This window comes from Aegilops tauschii, chromosome 2, assembly GCF_002575655.3.
Source record: "Aegilops tauschii subsp. strangulata cultivar AL8/78 chromosome 2, Aet v6.0, whole genome shotgun sequence".
Taxonomy (NCBI): domain Eukaryota; kingdom Viridiplantae; phylum Streptophyta; class Magnoliopsida; order Poales; family Poaceae; genus Aegilops; species Aegilops tauschii.
This window is the reverse complement of record NC_053036.3, coordinates 134,144,982-134,165,022: the sequence shown is the minus strand read 5'-3', so window position 1 is coordinate 134,165,022 and position 20,041 is coordinate 134,144,982. Positions and strand designations below refer to the sequence as shown.

General features: G+C 47.0%; 1 protein-coding gene across 1 annotated transcript; it reads right to left on the bottom strand.

Moving 5' to 3' along the window:
* Nucleotides 1-16,708: 16,708 nt before the first annotated feature.
* Nucleotides 16,709-19,835, bottom strand: LOC109742764 (fasciclin-like arabinogalactan protein 2). Its single transcript, XM_040400954.3, has 2 exons — nt 19,007-19,835; nt 16,709-17,195 (listed from the first exon to the last, which is right to left on the bottom strand). The coding sequence occupies exons 1-2, from the start codon at nt 19,654-19,656 to the stop codon at nt 17,057-17,059; spliced, it is 789 nt and encodes a 262-aa protein (XP_040256888.1). The 5' UTR covers nt 19,657-19,835; the 3' UTR covers nt 16,709-17,056.
* Nucleotides 19,836-20,041: the final 206 nt, after the last annotated feature.

Sequence of the window (20,041 nt, the reverse complement as noted above, 5' to 3'; positions counted from 1 at the left end):
TCCTTGTGCCCCGATTTCACACTGGACAAGCTAACCCTAAAGTGCCCAGCGGGGATCGGCTGGTTGTGGAACGTGGGTTGCAAGGGGTCCATTATCATCCCCTTTCCCACGTCCACCTTCTGGCCTTTGATCAAGTAGAGTATGGTGCATGGGGTTTCATTGGCCTGCAAATACATATGTCTGTGGCGTAAAACAACCGAAAGGCAACGAAAATGGAATATTCTATATGTATATATATTATAGTGTTACTATTCATCACCCAGGGTGCAGAATAAATTATTCTTCACCCGAGGTAATCTTACGATCATTTCATAATTAAATTACGTTTGGAATTCAAATAGTTACATTTTTATTGATTCACTACGTAGAATTTGGCATAAAAAATAAAAATATAGGGCATAAGACAAGAAAATTTGCAGTTTATGTGTATTTTACAGTATGTTTTTACGTTTGTAATTTTACATAACATAAAATATTTTTTACGACGATTATATATTTTCTTATGGTCTCTTTTTACGTCAGAAATAAGACAAAACTTACGAAACGTAAAATTACGATGCATTGATGGTAAAATAGAGGGGGTGAAGAATAACTATTCCTCACCCAGGGTGACGAATAGTCAATCTCGCGCTATTCGTCACCCTGGGTGAGGAATAGTTATTCTTCACCCCCTCTCTATTTTGACATCAATGCACCGTATTTTTACGTTTCGTAAATTTTGTCTTATTTCATACGTAAAAAGAGAGCGTAAGAAAATATATACTTGCCGTAAAAAATATTTTATGTTACGTAAAGTTACGAACGTAAAAACATACATAAAATGCGATATTTCTGGTCTTATAACCTATTTTTTTGTTTTCTTATACCAAATTTTACGTAGTGAATCAATATGAATGTAACTATTTGTATTCCAAATGTAATTTATTTATGAAGCGATCGTAAGATTACCTCAGACGAAGAATAACTTATTCTGCAACCTGAGTGATGAATAGTATTACTATATATATATATATATTATATATGTTGGTGCGACATGTAATTACCGTGACGGCGTCGAGCTCAGCCAAAGACAAAGGCCCACCTAGCGCGCCAGAGACTGAGGACGGGCTGCTATGAGCGGGAGCGGGAGCGGCTGCGAGAGGAGGCCCGGTTGCGTGAGCAAGTGATGGTGCGATGGTGTTGTTGTTCATGGAGTTGCTCGCGGCGAAACTTGGCAAAGGGAAATCATGACCGTCTTGTCTGGATTTTCCTTCGTCCAGTTGATGATAGCTGGAACCAAGTTAGTAGCGAAATCATTTCTGCAGGCAGTTACAGCTGCATTGACTGCCTGCTGTAGCAACTCATTTTTCTCCTCGGCTGTTTTTTTTCGCGTCCTCAGCTGCTTTTTTCTCGACCGCAAGCTTCACCTTCACGTCGATGTCCGCCTGACTAAACTTCTTTTTCTGCTTCTTGGCCTCCGGGCCCTCGTTGTAAAACACCTTCCATGTGGCACCGTCTCCAGCGTCGTGCACACGACCATATTGCGGCCGCTGGCCCAAAGGGAGTCCCTTAAGTTCGTTCAAGGCCCGGTTGAGAGGGGTGTCCCACTTGGGCCTCATCGGAGAAGTGGGGCTTTCGGCCGCAAGCTGGTGTTGCTTCTCCTGCAGAAGGAGCGTGAACCGTTTAGGAACGTGTAGTTGACTAGATATGGAGCTAAATGTAAGGTGGTAAAAGAGTAATTACTAGTAGTCTAATCAATTTCCTCGTGATCTTGTCCATGTAAAAAACCTTCTTTTCCTTGTCCCACTTGTAGCGGGCCCAGATGAAGTCACGCTCCAAGGGGTTGGTGAACTTTGCGAAGGGGTCTGGGATACCCGCGGCTTCACGTTCCGCATCCTCCTTATCCCATATGGGCCTTTTACCGAGGTAGCCACGGCTTCCGAGGCGATGCTTCCCCGTGTTCCTTTGCTGAAGGCTCTTGAATTTCGCAGCCTTAGCCTTGGCTACCTCGGTAGCGCAAGTGTCCTTGAACTTTTCGAACTCCTCTTTCGTAAGTGTCGGATTTCCCTCCAGAATCTTGGACAGGGGTTCCTCGGCCTCAATAGCTCGTTTCACCCTCCCTTTCCAGGAGGCCAAATCATTGCTGAACATGCCCATGGCGTGATTGTTAATCTTTTTCATCTTCGGATCATCCCACGATTGTTCTATGTTATCATCCCGGTCGGGGAACTTGAATCTCTTGTGCAACTTCGTCAGGAGCAACTGCGTCAAATGTTCTTTACTCCTTAAGTCATCGTCGTTGATGCTCGGGCATTCCCATAGGATGCATCCTACTTGGTTCCCATAGCACTTGCGAGGTTCTTCCGGCTCTAATGGCTCAAACTTGCCAGGTGCCATCTTTGTGATCACTAGTCGTCCAATCCCTAGTTTGTTAGGTTTTCGTATCCTCTGCTACTTCGGCTTGTTCTTTTCGGTAGCGGCATCGGCACCGATACCTTCCCCGCCGGTATCTTCCCCGCCGGTACCTTCCCCGCCGGTCTCGGCACCGCCATCGATCTCGGCGCCGCCATCGGTGCCGGCGCCGTCGGTGTCGATGTCGGCGTCAGTACCATCATCGAGGCCGACCTGCAAACCTTGCTTAGCAGTCAAATAGTCGAGGTACTCTTGTTCACCCTCATAATCCATCTCGTCTGCATCTTGGTCAGAAGGCCCAGTTTCTTCGTTGTTCGACATGTTTCCTATGATTAAGTCTCCTCGTTTAATTCTAAAAGTATGAAAAAATGAAAAATGACATAAAAAGAAATCTATGTTTGCCGGAATGTCGTTTCCCAGCAACTCTCAGCACTCGATATGCCTACTATCTAGCACAAATCATGCCAAAATTCACGGAAAATTTTGGCATGACCTTTGCTAAAAAATGGACATATCGAGCGCCTGAAATTCACCGGAACGGAAATGAATCAACATTCCGGCGTAACATAGGCCACTCGGATCATTTACCCTGCACATAATCATCATTTTCCAAATATGACATGTCCAAAACATCACATGTCCAAATGACATGTCCAAATTCCAAACATGACATCTCCAAAACATCACATGTCCACATATCACATCCAGTTCAAATTTGCATATAAATTCAGCCTACCTAAATTTGCTTTTAACTACAATTGCTTAACCCTAAATTTCTGTCATATTTTAAAACCTAGCTAAATTCATAACTAAATAGATAACCTAATTAACCTACTGCCCTAACTAAAACCTAAGTAAATTAACCGAAGAACCCTAGCTAGCAGAGAGAGGAGGAGCGCTGGGGGGGTTTACAGAGGGTGCAGGGGCGAGGACGCAGGCCTGACGACGGCCGAGGTTGGGAGGAGAGGAAGCAGAGGAGGGAGGCGTGGCGAGTTGGGGTCAGGGCGAGCGCCGGGGTCAGAGTTGAGGCCGGAGTCGGAGCCGAGGCCGGGGTCGGAGCCGAGGCCGGGGTCGGGGTCGGGGGCGAGCGCCGGGGCGTGGCGAGGGAAGAGAGAGTGGGGATTTGTGGGGGGAAAGAGGCGGGATGAAGAAGAGAGAGTGAGGATTTTGGGTTAAGTGGACGTAGCAGTAGCGCGTTTAGGGAAAATGCGCTACTACTATTACAGGCAGCTATAGCGGGTTTATACAGAAACCGCTACTGCTACCTTGACTAGCTGTAGCTCTTTTTCAGTAAAGCGCTACTGCTATAACCAGTTTCCCTTTTTCTTTTCCTTTATTTTCTCTCACTATTTTTCCGAGAGCAGTGAACGAAGGGAAGACGATATATATTGCATCATTTGACGGTTAAATATGTATACAAAATAGGAACATATATATATTACATCATTGGACACATGCATAATAATGGCTAAGTGTGTATACAAAATAGGAACATATATATATTACATCATTTGACCGATAGCATACGGTTCCTCAGCGTTGACGTTTTCGTTTTTGAGTCAGCTTCTTTCCCTTCTTGTTCGTTGAAGAATAATTGAGCCCCTCATTATGACTTTGCCTTTTCCATGGAGTATGATTTTTCTTAGGTAATGTAGTATTGATTCTTCTTTTGACATATACTTCTTCATCATCGTCATCTTCCCTCATTGGGTTGCCGTACTGATCATAGTCTTCCTCGTTGGCGACTCCATCCATTCCAATGATGTTCCTTTTGCCTCTCCTCGCAACAACACGGCTGGGATTGCACGGGTCGGTTATGAAGAAGCATTGTGTCACGTGCTTAGCGTGTACCCATGGCTCGTTTTTGCGATAGCGTTCATGGTAGCGCTCTTGGCGTCGGGTATAGTCATGGTAGTGAAATACCGGTTTTCTCTTTCAACATTCTTAGCCCATCTGACACGGAACATCGTCATGTTGTGCAGTCCAGAGTAGTCAAGCTCCCAGATCTCCTCGACCCTTCCGTAAAATCTTTCAGTTGCGCCGTTGTCGCTGCCGGTCATGCATTCCATCGTCACCCCTGAGTTCTGATCATCACTATACATATCTTTGGCCTCCGTGTAGAACGTGTATCCGTTGATATCGTATGCCTGATAGGTTACGAGGTTGGGCGAGGGGCCATGTGCTAAGGCGTATATGAGCAATCCGTCCTTACAGCCCTCCTCCGGGGGATTAGCAATAATATGATCTTTGAACCAATGCAGGAAAGTGGAGTTGTGCTCTCTAGTAACTTCGGCGTTCGTCCTGCATACCCCTCGGTCACGATACTTCTTTGCGATAATTTCTTTGTGCAGTGCCACGAAAGGATCTACCTCGTCTAGGTGTTATAGCACTACCAAGTTTGCTCTGTCAAAGTCGTTGCGTCGATCTGAGTATGCCACGTGCAGTTCCCTGCGACCGTTGGAGTGACCTTCTCCTTCGAGCCTCCCATCGTGCTTGTTAACGGGCAAACCAACACTAACACCAGGCGGCTGCAGGTCTGCGCCATATAGAAAATTCTCGCAGAAAGAGATGCACTCTTGTGTCAGATAACCCTGGACGATGCTTCCATCCGGACGGGACATGTTATGAACAAATCCTTTGATGATCCCATTCATCCTCTCAAACGGCATCATGTTGTGCAGAAATGACGGCCCCAGGTCTATTATGTCGTCCACAATATGGACACATAGATGCACCATCACGTCAAAGAACATGGGCGGGAAGTACATCTCCAGCTCATTCAGTATCACAATAATATCTTCTTGTAGCCTTCGGAGCTGCTTCAGACTGATCGACTTTCGAGAGATGACGTCGAAAAAGTTGCAGAGACCAATAAGCGTGTCACGAACGTGCTTGTCCATTATCCCTCTAAGGGCAACAGGTAGTATCTGCGTCATCATCACATGACAGTCATGGGACTTCATCCCGCTGAACCTTTTCTTGTCTGTGTCTAGATATCTTCTTATCTTGCCACAGTAACTGGAACTAACTTTGACTCCAGTAAGGCACTTAAAGAATTGACCGATCTTAGCCTGACTTAAGGTGAAGCAAGAAGGGGGGCAATAATCCTCTTTCTTTATTTTCTTGCCCTTCTTCTCCCGTGCCTCTGTCTCCGTCTCTGTCTCGTCTGACATTTTACGAGACGGCATGTGCAGATCTTCCCTGATTTTCAAATCTTGCAAGTCTTTTCTTGCTTTCGGCCCATCCTTGGTCTTATCCGGCATGTTCATTAGTGTCGCGAACAAGATCTCAAGGACATTCTTACATATATGCATTTGATCAAGGCAATGAGATGTATCGAGATTGTGCCAGTACTCCAAGTCCCAGAACACGGACCTCGTCTTCCAAACCTTCAGCAGCGGCTCCGGCGCCTTTTTCATCGTCTTTCCCAATGCGGGGCACTCCTTCCAGTCTTTCAACAGCTCATCGATTTTGGCACCGCTCCGCTTACGTGGAGGTCCTCGATGCTCAGCGTGACCATTGAATAGATCTCCACGGTTTCTCCACGGGTCGTCCTGTTCCAGCCATCTTCGATGCCCCATGTACACAATTTTCCCAGACCCGCCATCTTTCCTTGACGTTAGCTGCTGAGACGTCGTATCATCCATTCACCGCGTGCATCCGCAATATCCATGGCACACCTGGCCTGCGACATATCCGTAACCGAGATAGTCGTGCACCGTCGTGATCAGAGCGGCTCTCATGTAGAAATACTCGCCTTTGCTGGCGTCCCATGTCTTGGCCGGTGTTTTCCATAACGTGTCTAACTCCTCTTGAAGTAGCCCCAGATACAAATTAATATTATTTCCTGGTTGTTTCGGCCCTTGAATAAGCATGCTCATGTGAATGTACTTCGACTTCATGCACAACCAGGGGTGAGGTTGTACATCCATACAAACACGGGCCATGTGCTATGGTTGGTGCTCTGGTTGCTAAACGGATTCATGCCATCGGTACATGCGCCGAGCATGATGTTCCTTGCATCACATTCAAAATACCGATAGAAGCTGTTCAACGCTCTCCACTGGCTTCCATCCTTCACATGTCTCAGCTTCGGATCATCTCCATCATCGGGCTTCTTCCTCTCCGCGTGCCAGCGCATTAGCTTTGCTTCCTTGGGATCTACAAAATACCGCTGGAGACGGGGAGTGATCGGTAAGTACCATACAACTTTCTGGGGACATTTCTTCCCGGCCTTCTTGTATCGAGAAGCATTGCACACCGGACAGCTTGTTTTTTCCGCGTGCTCCTTCCGATAAATTATGCAATCGTTGATGCATGCATGGTATCTAACGTGCGGCAGATCAAGAGGGCACACGATCTTCTTGGCCTCATCAACACTAGTAGGACATAGATTCCCCGCGGGAAGAACATCCTTTAGGTACTTGAGATGCTCATCGAGGCTAGTGTCCGTCCATTTGTTTTTAGCCTTCGTCTTCAGGAGTTGGAGCGTGAAACTCAAGCGGGTCACCTTGGGATTGCAACCATCATACAATGGAGTGTTCGAGTCTACCACCAGTTGCTCCAGCTTAGCCTCCTCTCTAGAAGCAGTGCTTGAACATGAGGGTCCCGCACGATTGAACTTAGTACCGACAAACTCTGCTGCGTGGAGTCCACATCGTTCTCTCCGCCGCCATGTCCGGCCCCTTCTCCTCCGCCATGTCCGGCCCCTTCGCCGCCGCCATGTCCGGCCTCTTCTCCGCCGCCATTATCGATCATCTCTTCGTCTTGCCCCGTGTCGTCATTGCCTGCCCCATCGGCGTCCTCAACATCGTCATCCCCATCTTCAATTATCCACCGAGTATAGCCATCCATGAAACCAGTCATGAGCAGGTGCGCTTCGACACGACCATCGTCATAGGGGTCGAGCCAAACTATTCCTTTGCATTTTTGACATGGACATAAAACCTCTATCTGGTTATTTTCTTTCATGCCCTGCACCGCCGACCGCAACCACCTGTCCACCATCGTTCCACTGACCATCATGAACGTCTGCACGGTAATAATAAACAAATTGATTATAAAAATGCGTGCATGCATCAAAGTCATACAAAAATTCGGCATGACCTTCCCTAAAAATAGGACATATATAGATCTAGAGTTTGCCCGGAATTCGTCGAAACGGAAATAAATCGACATTTCGGCAAAACATAGGCAACTCAAAAGCACAATTTGGCGTCAACTCATGCCACACACACAATTTCCATCATATTGCCCAATTATCATATCACACACACACATACACATATTTCCATTTTGCAAAAGCATGAAATTTTAATCACCTAGCTATCTCGAGATCGAGCACATGCACGGTGGAGATGATGATGTAGCTAGGGAGATCAAAAGTGCACAAAGCTCTTCTTGACAAAGATAGATCTAATTAGGGGGCAAATAGGTCACTTGACTAAATGCTACATCTACCTAGCTAGCTAATTTGGGAGGAGACAACTTCAACTACTGGAGGGGGAAGGAAAAAGATAAAGGAGATGCATTAATGGAGGTGGTGTAGTTAGCTAGGAGTAATGAAGAGAGAGAAAGGTAGGTAGAAGAGGGAGAGTAATGGGGGGAGAAGTCTTGAGGAAGAAGAAGAGTGAGAGAGGGAGGATGTGGGAGGTAGGGGAAAGGGAGCAGAGGAGATGGGCGAGGAGAGGACAGGTGGGGAAAGGTGGTGGGGTATAGTGCGCCTTAGCTGTAGCGCGGGTGGCAAAGCGCGCTACTGCTAAGGATGTAGCAGCAGCGCGCTTTCCTAACAAGCGCTACTGTTAAACGGGCCAACCGTGTGGACAATTTCAAAATTAGCAGCAGCGACGTGACTAAAAAGCGCGCTACTACTACTGCATTAGCAGTAGCGCGCATCGTGACACCGCGCTGCTGGTAAACTTAGGTTGGTGGGTACTGTCGGTGGATTTTTGTAGCAGCGCAGTTTGTACAACACGCGCTACTGCTAAATTTACGTCAGTAGCGTGGTTTCCTTATCCTCGCTGCTGCTAATTAGCAGTAGCGCCTCTTTTTGTGCCGCGCTGCTGCTAAGATTCTATGTATAAGGTTTTCCCTAGTAGTGGGAGGCTCTACGGTTATCATGTTTTTGCGGAAAGCCAATTTTTTCCTACAACAAATGAATATGTTTTGTTTAACTATCATGATAGTTTATAAATACTGAGAATGGAAACCCCATCTCAATCCCAATTAAACAGTATTAATAACCCAACAAATTTGATTAAGAGTGATGAGATCAAATCAATAATTCAAGTACCAGATACTCAAGATGTCCATAACCGGGGGCACGGCTAACCATGATTAGTTTATACACTCTGCAGTGGTTTGCGCACTTTTCCCCACAAGACTCGATCTCCTCCGTTGGATTTCTCGCACTACATGATGTTTGAGAAACGGATGACCGAGACACAGTCTTTCAGAAGCATTAACTCTTTCGACGGGTAAACCCTACCACCTACATCCCCTACATCTGCTAGTTTACCACTGAAAGAGGTCACACAACATACTCAACTATGCGAGAGCCCATAATGGCTTGTGGCTGCACACAGAAGTTTCTAGCATGAACAATCTTATGATCCCTTTGAGCCTGGGTGGCGAACCATAGGATGATCACACGGATTCCCCGGGATCTCCTTGGACAACACTGGATTCCCCAGGTGCCCACAAACAATCCACCCAGATGTGCATTAAAGTAGCCACCTTAAATAAACCCTTAGTTCATAATAATCTCTCACATCTGTCATGAATCTCTCAAACCAAACCACGTCTACGAGCATAGCATAGCAGTATAAGCAAAACGTAGAAGTAACTCCCAGTGTTTGAAATAAAGGGCAATAGGTTCTACCTCATCATCTACTTCCCAATACCCACATGTTATCAATCCTACTCATGCAATGTTTGATGGTTGGAACTAATGCATAAAAACTGGGTAATAAAGGGGTATGATCAAAGTGTTACTTGCCTTGCTGACGATCTGCAAACCCTAGAGACTCGTAGTAGCACGCTTCGCACTCCGAAAATTCTATCGCAAACAAACAATAGCATACATAAGCACTCAAGCATAGATGCAAGGGTAAAACTCAGATGAGAAAGCCCAACCTGAAAGTTTAACTGAAGTGCTTCGATTTGCAAAAAGAACCAATCAAATCGGAGCTACGAAACCCAAACTACGAACAAAAGAAATTCGAAATCAACTCTGCTTGAAACCAAATTTTAAATTGTCAAAATCATGTTCAAGTTGATTAACTGGAAAGAGGGGTTGGAGACGAAGATTTTGGCATTGGTTTCACTGGATTTGGACGAACGGTTAAAAAGTTATGAGGGTTTGAATATCAGGGGCTAATCTACGATAAAAATAATCACAAATAAGTCCCTGGTGGAAAATAAAATAAAAAGAAAAAGACTAACGAACGAACGTTCGCTAATAGAACTAAACCGACGAATTCGTTCATTGCAGAAACTAATCTGACGAACGTTCGCTAATTAACGAACAAAAATAAAAAAATCGATCTAACAAAAATAAACCGGACTAGATCTAGGGTTTACCAAAAAAAAACAAAAAACCGGAAAACCGGCGGCGACGGCGGCGGCTACGAACGGCGGCGGGGCAGCAGGATTCGGCGCGGCTGCGACTCGGCGGCAGGGGACGCGGCGAGGCGGGGAGGCGGCAGCGCGGCTGCTGCTGCTGTGCTGCGGGGCGGCGGTGGTGGTGGCGAGAGGGGGCCCGAGCGGTGGCTTATAAAGCCTCGGGGGCGGTGCTTGCGGGAGGTGGCAGGCGGCGGCGGAGTCCGAGCCAGACTCCAGGCGAAGTCCGCCGGCGGCACGGCGACGCGGGCGTGCGAGGCGGCGCGGTGCTCGGCTTGGCCCGGCTCGGCTGAGCCGTTGGCCCAGTCGGGCGCGCGACTTTTTTTTTAATAAAATTCCATAGAAGAAAAATCCTAAATAATTATAAAAAATTCAAAAAATGCCAAAACAATTTTCACCGTCTAAATAAATTATTTAGAACAAAGTGAACATTTTTCTGGCCTAAAAATGCAATTTTGAAAAATGCATATTTTTTCTAATTCAAATAAAATCTCGAATAAAATCCAAATAAATTATTTATTTGATTTTAAAATTTTTCCTCCAATATTTCTTTTATTTTGGAGAAGTCCTTTTATCCCCTCTCTTTTATTTTTAATATTGGAAATATTTCGGAGAGAAAAATATTAAAACTAAAATGATCCTCTTTTCAAATTTGAGAAAAATTCAAATATGAAGATAATGAAATCCCCAACTCTCTCTGTGGGTCCTTGAGTTGCTTAGGATTTTCTAGGATCGCAAACTAGAATGCAAATAAAATATGATATGCATATGATGACCTATTTATAATATCCAAATTGAAAATTGGGATGTTACAACTTGCCAAAGATAACAATCATATCAAGATTACAAAGCATTGAGACTGACATGAGGTTGAAACCTAAGGACTCGACAAGCATGACCTTGTCCTTGTGTTGATCCTTTGATATCGTAACCTTACCTAGACCCAATACCTTGCTTTTGCCTTTGTCAGCGTAGGTGATATGCTTCAGATGCGACGGAGTTAAAGCAGTGTCCATCGGTAAGTTCTTTTCACCAGTCATGTGATTTGTACATCCACTATCGAGGACCCACTCAGTGGCTTTGGATTAATCATCCTCCAGATGAATTAGTGCAGCTTACGAACTCATATACTTCATCAGTGAAGAATATGACATCAAATTCATCAGATCAATTTCATCGCGCAATAGAACAGATAAACAGTATGAGGACGTGAGAAATGAAAATTTATTTCTTCATAATTAGCTTGCGTCCTTTCAAGCATATCCAGGTCTCCAGCAAATTCTTCAGACATTTAAGTTCGTCTGGAGACCTGACCCTGCATAAGAGATTAGTTCTTTTTCTTCACCACCCACATCTGGAGGGGTGGCAAAGAGTTCGTCATTCTGCGAGCTCCATAAGAGAAAGGTGGCATAGAAGCTAGTCCATTTCGTTTCACATAAGAGGGGTTAGGGTAAGCATATGAATAAGCAGAGAAATTCTTCTAGGACTTATGAACATAATGATTTGAAGAATAATGCACATATTCATAACCCTTAGTCTTTCCCTGCGAAACAGAAGTGTTAGCACGATGATGTTCATATGAGGACTTTGGTCCATGTGAGGAACGTTGTCCATATGAGGACTTGGATCCATATGAAGACTTTGGTCCATATGAAGAATTTGATCTAGGGTTCCTATTCTTCACGGGTGGTGTCATGATGACATTCACCTGAAGACTTTCAAGGTACCTTTTGGGAACCCAGATTTTCTTCATAGGGGGACAGTTCCTGCAGTTAGTGCAACATATCTAGCAAATACTTCACCATTCTGATTTTTGAACAGCTTATAGTTGGAGTCAAATGACTCATCAAAAGAATATGAAGATTCACATGTAAAGCCAGATAAAGTAGATGGATCTACTGGAGGTCCTTTTGCAGCAACCCATGAGGTTTTGGGATACTGCGCAGGCTTCCAGTATGTTCCATCAACATTGAGTTTCCTCTCAAAGGCAATACCCTCTTTCCTAGGTTTCCTGTTGAGGATCTGCTTTTTAAGCACATCACAAAGTGCCTGATGCCCTTTGAGGCTTTTGTACATGCCTGTCACATACAATTCCTTCAGCCCTGCATTGTCAGTGATACTAGCAACATCTTCAGATGAGGAATTAGTGATAGCAGAGACAGTTGAAGAATTTGCAGCAATAGAAGCATTTGAACTTTCAGGTGAAGAATTAGCAGATTCACGTTCAATGCACTTCAAACATGGTGGACTGAATTCTTCCTGAGCAGCGTTGATCTGTTGAGCAAGTAATGAATCTCGCTCCTTCTGAAGATCTTCATAACTCATCCTTAGCTTCTCAAGATCTTGCTTTCTTTGAAGAAATTCATAAGAAAGCTTCTCATGATCAGATAAGAGAGTGTTATGATGACTCTGAAGGTTATCAAACTTGGACTGAAGTCTCTGAAGATTTTCAGTCAAAGTTTTAGTACAGTCCATTTCTTCACCCAACATACATCGCTCTCATTAAGCATATTTTGAACTTTTTCCAAAGCTCTTTGTTGTTTAGTGGCAAGGGAAGCAAGTTTGGTATAGCTGGGTCCAAATTCATCACTAGATTCATCATCACTAGACTCAGATAGGTAGCATTCAGTTACCTTGGCACCTTTTGCCATAAGGCATGGTGCAGAGGATGATGATTCTGGATCGAAAGTCATCGCCTTGAGTGATTCCTTGAAATCCTCAAACCAGGGATTGTGACGAGTTCGATGACCTTCATAGATCTCAGAGAGTCGGTCCCAGATAAGCTTCGCATGGCTGAGATGCATAATGTTCTTGAACTGATTTTGAGACAGACAGGTGCAGATGATGTCCTTCGTCGTGAGGTTAAGGAGAGTGTACTTGCGAATGTCATAAGCCTCCTCCATCTTGCACAGATTGGTAAGACCAATCTCAGTGATGGTCCACAGCTCGCTATTCATCGCCATGAGGCGCTTCTTTGTCATGGCCTTCCACTTGGGATAATCATGACCCTCAAAGATGGGGCATGACACAGTCTTCATTCCTGCGGTCGACATAACTAAAACTCCAGACGGTTAAACCAAAATCACACAGAACAAGGGAGTACCTTGCTCTGATACCAATTGAAAGTGCGTTAAGTCGACTAGAGGGGGCGTGAATAGGCGATTTTTACAAATTCGTCACTGAGGAATTTCAGGGTGAGGAAATTCCTAAGTCACGAACGACTAGCAGCGCAATAAGTACTCAGATGCATACATAACAGAACAGAAGCATAGTCATCATGATGAAATGAAAACAAGCACAGAGTACAGAAAGCGTAAACACAGGATAAGCAGGTTGAAGACAAACTAACTGAAGAAATTGAACTAAGGAAATTGAGAAATTCTTTAGTCAGAGTCTTCAAACAGTAGCGATCAAGTACACAACACAGTAATGAGGAAATGAAAGGGTTGAGGAAATAGAACCAGTTAGCTCGGTGAAGACAGTGATTTGGTAGACCAGTTCCAACTGTTGTGACAGTTGTACGTCTGGTTGAAGCGGCTAGGTATTTAAACCTGAGGACACACAGTCCCGGACACACAGTCCTCACCGTATTCTCCTTGAGCTGAGCTAAGGTCACACAGACCTCGCCCCAATCACTCGTGGTAAGTCTTCAGGTGACTTCCAAACCTTCACAAACTCGGTCACTCGGCGATCCACAATTTCCTCTTGCATGCTCTAGACCATGACGCCTAACCGTCTGGAAGATGCACAGTCTTCAAAGGTAACAAGCGTCGGATCCACATAGGAACAATCTCTTTAGTGATGCTCAATCACTTTGGGTTTGTAGGTGTTTGGGTGTGGGTTTGGGTTTTCCTCACTTTATGATTTTTGCTCAAAGTCCTCGGAGGATGGGATGCTCTCAATGACAAGTGTCAGTTTCTCTCGGAGCAGCCAACCAGCTAGTGGTTGTAGGGGGCGGCTATTTATAGCCTAGGGAGCAGCCCGACATGATAAGGCATAAATGCCCTTCAATGATATGACCGTTAGGTGGGTAGATATTTTGGGACAGCTGGCGTGTAGAAACGATCGGAAAATTGACTATCAAATTCCTCAGGGCTATCATGTTCCTCGCTTGTAGGCAATCCGCACTGGCGAATTCCTAACTCCTCAGTCAGAAAAAATTCCTCAAAGACCAGAAGATCTTCGGCTCTGTCACTGAAGAAATTGACTGAACTGTATGAGATTTCCAATGGCTTCACTCGAAGGTATTGGTAGGTGTAGGATTTTGAGATGAGCATCACTTGGAAACTTTTCCTTAGTTTTTCCTCGACCCCCTTTAACAGTACGGTGTTTCCTATGACTCAAGAAGGAGAAAATGAAACTACGAAAACAAAAGTCTTCACGCTTCATATTCCTCGCATGAATATCAAGTCTTCACGGTCACACCAATTTCTTCACTTTCAAAGTCTTCAGAAAGCCAAAGTCTTCATTTGAAGACATTCATTTTTAGGGGTCGACTTTCTCTGTAAATATCAAACTCCTCATAGACTTATAGACCTGTGTACACTCACAAACACATTAGTCCCTTAACCTACAAGTCTTGGAATTACGTATGTTGTCATAAGGTTCGACCGATAAATATCTTCGTGGAATATGTATGAGCCAATATGGGCATCCAGGTTCCGCTATTGGTTATTGACCGGAGAGGTGTCTCGGTCATCTCTACATAGTTCTCAAACCCGTAGGGTCCGCGCGCTTAACGTTCGTTGATGATATAGTGTTATATGAGTTATATGATTTGGTGACTGAATGTTGTTCGGAGTCCCGGATGAGATCACGGACATGACAAGGAGCTCTAGAATGGTCCGGAGGTAAAGATCAATATATAGGACGATGATATTTGGACACCGGAAGAGTGTCGGGATGTACCGGGTAAAAATCGGGTCACCGGAAGGGGTTCCGGACACCCCGGGAGGTTAATGGGCCATATGGGCCAAAGGGGGGAACACACCAGCCCACAAGGGGCTGGCATACCCCTCCTAGGCCGCAGCCCTTAGGGAGAGAAGGAAAGGGGGGAGTCGGCCTCCCCCTTCCTTTCCTCTCCCCCCTTTCCTCCCCCCCTTCGGCAAATATGGTAAGGGGGGCGTGGCTAGGGAAAGACCCCAAGTAGGATTCGGCCCTACTTGGGGCGCCCCTTGGCCTCTCACCACTCCCCCACCTATATATATGTGGGAGGGGGGCGCCACACATAACCACAACAATTGCTTAGTCGTGTGCAGTGCCCCCCTCCACAGTTTAGTCCCTCGGTCATATTTTAGTAGTGCTTAGGCGAAATCCTGCGGAGGTAGCTTCACCATCACCGTCACCACGCAGTCGTGCTGCCGGAACTCATCCACTACCTCACCGTCTTGCTGGATCAAGAAGGCGAGGACATCACCGAGCTGAACGTGTGCTGAACACGGAGGTGTCGTACGTTCGGTACTCAATCGGTTGGAGCGCGAAGAAGTTCGACTACATCAACCGCGTTAACAAACGCTTCCGCTTACGGTCTACGAGGGTACGTAGACACACGCTCCCCTCTCGTTGCTATGCATCTCCTTGATAGATCTTGCGTGTGCGTAGAAATTTTTTTGTTTTCCATGCAACGTTTCCCAACAGCCCACTGATGCGCGCGGGTGGCTCCTCTGGCGCGGTAGTGGACGGATCTAGTCGCCAGTGGAGGCTGTCAAGGTGGTGTCGGCGGATGTATGGTGGGCTGGCACAAGGAGACATTAGGCGCCATAGGTGTGCGACTGTGTTTCGCGCCTACTCCGGCGACGTTTTGCCATGTGGTGGCTGTAGCGGTGGTGTCGGGCAAAGCTGTGGGAGATGAATGGCACCTCGCCTGGTGTTGCATCCTCCTGTTTGGTGGTTTGGTGAGCTCGACGCTGCCTCGGGTAGGAGGACGAGATGGTGGTGGCTGGAGGGAGAGGAATGGCCTCGCTGCGGTTTGTTGCATCCTTCGTCGGGAGATGAATGGCCGGCAGGCGTTGCATACTCGGGGAGACGAATGGCGTTGTGCTTGGTTGCATCCTTCCAATGGGAGACGAATGGCGCCGCTAGGGGTTGCATCCTCCGTTCAGTGGGGAATGTGGATGCAAGGTTGGAAGCACGTCGAGCTCGCTGGGGAGGTGCGGTTGGTCGTGGAGGCAGGGATAGTGGTTTGGTGTGTAGGTTGGTCGGATCCTGGGTTCGGGCTATGCAGGTGAGACTGCCGGCGAAAGTCCTACTCCGGTTGCGGCCGGAGTCGCCGATGGCGGCGCTTTCTGGCGTCGCTTCCTCGTTGGAGGCATCGATGTAGCTGCTCTCACCTTGCCTTTCCCGACGTGCTCCGGGGGAAACCCTTGATCTAGTTTAGATCAGACGATGGCGGCGCTATTCGGTGTCGCGTTCTCTCTTGGGGGCATCGTCCTGGAGGTGGATCCGGTCAGAGGGACCTGTGGCTCGTGAGGATGTGTGTGTTGTTCGCCAAAAGGCGCTGTTTGTATGGTTTTTTGGTCCGGTTTCCCTCATAAACTAGATCAACCTTCTTTCTCCTGATCAATAAATTTGGTAGATCAACTACCAACATTCAAAAAAAAGTATGCTACCCTCTCTTTAATAACCCAATACAGCAACAGAAAAATGCTAATGCAGCCAGCCCCAGGGACGGATGCTTGCAATAGAAGTTCAACACAGCTTTCAAAATAATACTGCTACATATTGAACTCATGCTCACCAGCATTTCGTTACATCAAACGAAACCTAGATCCAAAAGTAAGTAAACACTACTATGTACATAGAAAGTGTTCCCGACAAAAGATATATAGATATAAATATATATACATAGAAAAATAACACGAAAGAGAGGAGATCTTAAGTGTTTAGGTTAGTCACCGACCTAGATCGTGCTGCTTCATAAACTGACCATGCCACCACCCCGCCGAACATCAAAGACGGAGAAAACAACTGTCAAATCTGGCACCACAAACAGAAGTAGTACGAGGGAAGGACCCGGGGAGGCGAGGCACTCTGAAGCGGCCACAGACTAATGTTCTTGTTGTTGCCCTTGCCCATGTGGAGTGACACGGGCGGCCGAAGCGTAGGCAGCAGCGCGAGCCTTACACCATCTTGTCAGCTGACACACAAGAGAACAAAGATATACAAGTGCATGAAACAGCAAGAATCTGCAGGGAAAACATAGATACAGTTAGCCACCCGCAAAATAATAATAATAACAGATTACATAATTAAGATTACGAAAAGCTAGAGCAATTCAAGCAAGCACCCGGTTAAGCATCGCTTAAGGAAAGCCTGGTTTATTTTTCTAAGCACCTCCCCTAAGCACCTTGCATTGTACAAGGCCTAAAATGAATCGCTAGTGAAGACTAATAAAACATATCCCTTTGATTTAGAGAGCATAATAGTTGAGTTACAGACTAATGTTAGAAATTGACATACGTACAGAAAGCCCAAATCCAAATTATTTTTTAGTAAATATATACGATTTATACATAGACACGTAGGCACGCAACCTGCAGCCTGTGGTGGAGGACGGCTTTGGCCGGATCGGCAGCGTATTTAGTGCTAGTGTGCTATTTCTCTAGAGTTATCCAGAGAGATGTCATATGTGTATTGTGACTTGTGGATTTTATTAATATAAATGTGCTACCTCTCCTAAAAAATTTACTTGTAAGCTAGCACGGGTGTCCAAATCAAACACCAATAGTTGGAAATAGAGTATACAGCAAAAAACTACCATTAGGTCAACAAAAAACTACCACTTTTCATGATATTTAAAAATGCTACTACAAAATTGGTTCGCTGTTCCGAAAAACTACCATGTCACACTAATGACTGTTGATTAACTTTAAACGTTATTATGACAGCTCGGTACACTCGTCAGGTGGACCGTTAGGTTGAGCATTGACAGGTTATGATAGGTGGGCCCAAATATTCTTTGAAATACAATCAGGTCCCTGAAAAATTAAAAAACAATCGGGTCCTCGCGGCCAGCTCGTCGCCGGAGCCGATGAAGAGACCTCTCCTGGTCGGCCGGCGTTGCTCTGATCGTGGCTGCGATAGCCGTGGTCAGCGGGAAGCAGCGGCGGCGGCGGGCTGCTCCCTGCCCGTGCTCGAGCTGGTGCGACTGGTGGCGCGGCTGTTGACGGCGGTTTAGGTCGAAGGCTGGGGCGGCTAGCTCCTCTCCGGGTGGCGTCCGGCCCGGGCGTGGTGATGGTCGGCCCTGGCGGCGGCAGGCGTGGTGGTGGCCGGCCCTGGCGGCGGCGGTCCCATGGTGTGGTGGTGGGCGGACCTGGCGGCGTGCTCCCATGGCATCGTGGTGGCCGTCCCTGGCGGTGGCGCTCCACATGGCTCTGGCGACGGCGGCCGTGGCTGTGCCGGGCGCCGGGCGTGGGGGGGGGGGGGGGGGGGCTATCAGGGAAGGAGGGGCAGAGAAGAAAGATACGGGAGAGAAAGAGCACACTTACATGTGGGACCCACATGTAAGTTAACAGTCAAACTGGTCAACAAACGGTTTGTTTAGGGGCGGACCCGACCTGTATAAACCGGATTAATTCTATCACATCGTCATTTGGGTTTTCTGGAACAGTGAACCAATTTTGTGGTAGCATTTTGAAACAAAGAAAAGTGGTTGGTTTTTTGTTGACCTGGCTGTAATGTGGTTGTTTTTTGCTATATACTCGTTGGAAATACAAGCACATTGTCTCTATTTACACTTGCTTCGTGCGCATGATGGTTATGTTGTAGAACAACTTAGCTCCAGGCATCTTCCTAGTAATCAGTTGGCAGCCAGTAGCCTGCTCATACGGTAGTTGGTAGATACGCCATCTTCCTAGTAATTACTGTTGGTCATTTTGGTGAGCAGGTCCGCAAGTCACAAATGTACTGATCTACAGATAGATAAATTCAGAGAAGTGGGTTCGTAGATGTACTGCAGAAAGTAATTAGCATCTACAGCACGACAAGAGGTACTCACAAGGCGATTCCAACGGCAACAAGTAGGAAAGGTACCACTACGGCCCAGAACAGGGACACAGACTTCAGCTCTGTCGGAATCAGCACGGCGTCGATGAGGTAGACGGCGAGATGGTCGTCGTCGACGACCGTCTTGGTGATCCTGGCCTCGTTCCGTGACGACGGCGGCCACGGAGAAAGTATCGCCCTGCCTCTGTAGTGACGGATGGTGAGTGTCTGCTCCCCATCAAACGTCAACACCTCCCACTCCCAGTGGACCTGGCTGAGCAGCTCCTCGGAGTAAGCCATCGTCAGGCCGTGGTACAGGAGAACCGCGACCTGCTCGTCGACGGTGAGGCTATGGAACCTCGGGATGAACGGCCACACAGCCTCGTCGTCAGGGCAGAGGATGGTGAGCCCCAGGTCACTGCCGATCTGCTCGCGGAACGCGTCACCCACGCCGGCCATCGCGGCGACGAGGCCGGCGAAGGCGCCGCACCCGCCCTCGGACAAGAGCAGCGTCAAAGCGTCCTCCGACGCCTCGGGTGGTTGCCTCTCGGCCCAAGCCTCCTCCGGCGCCTCGGGTGGTTGCCCCTGGCCCTGGGCGCAGGGGACGAGCAGGAGGAGCAGGATCATGCAGGAGGCGACGGCGGCTCCGGCGAGCGGCGCCATTGTACTTCTCCGGCCCGCGCACGTCGTCCTTGGACCTTGGGTGGTGTCTTCCTCTTCCCTGAGAAGTGAGAACTGGGGACTGGGGAGGATGGAGATGAACAGGGGGAAAAGAGGGTTTTTGGCCGGCCTTCAACTACAGAGTCCAGACCCAGTGCCTAGCCTATCGCAACTACCTCGATTCCAGTTTGCTTTGGACACTCAAAAGATGGTGTTGGTGAGTGAATGCGTGTGGCTGGCTCTGCCTACTAGCATCACTGAAATGTTTGGCCTCGTGACTTTGCCACAGAAGATGTGTGTCTCCGATTGAGGAAAATGTACACTGATGGGTTTTACTCTGTGGGACTTTCCACGAAACTTCGTGTGCGCTGAAATTTGACACGTCATG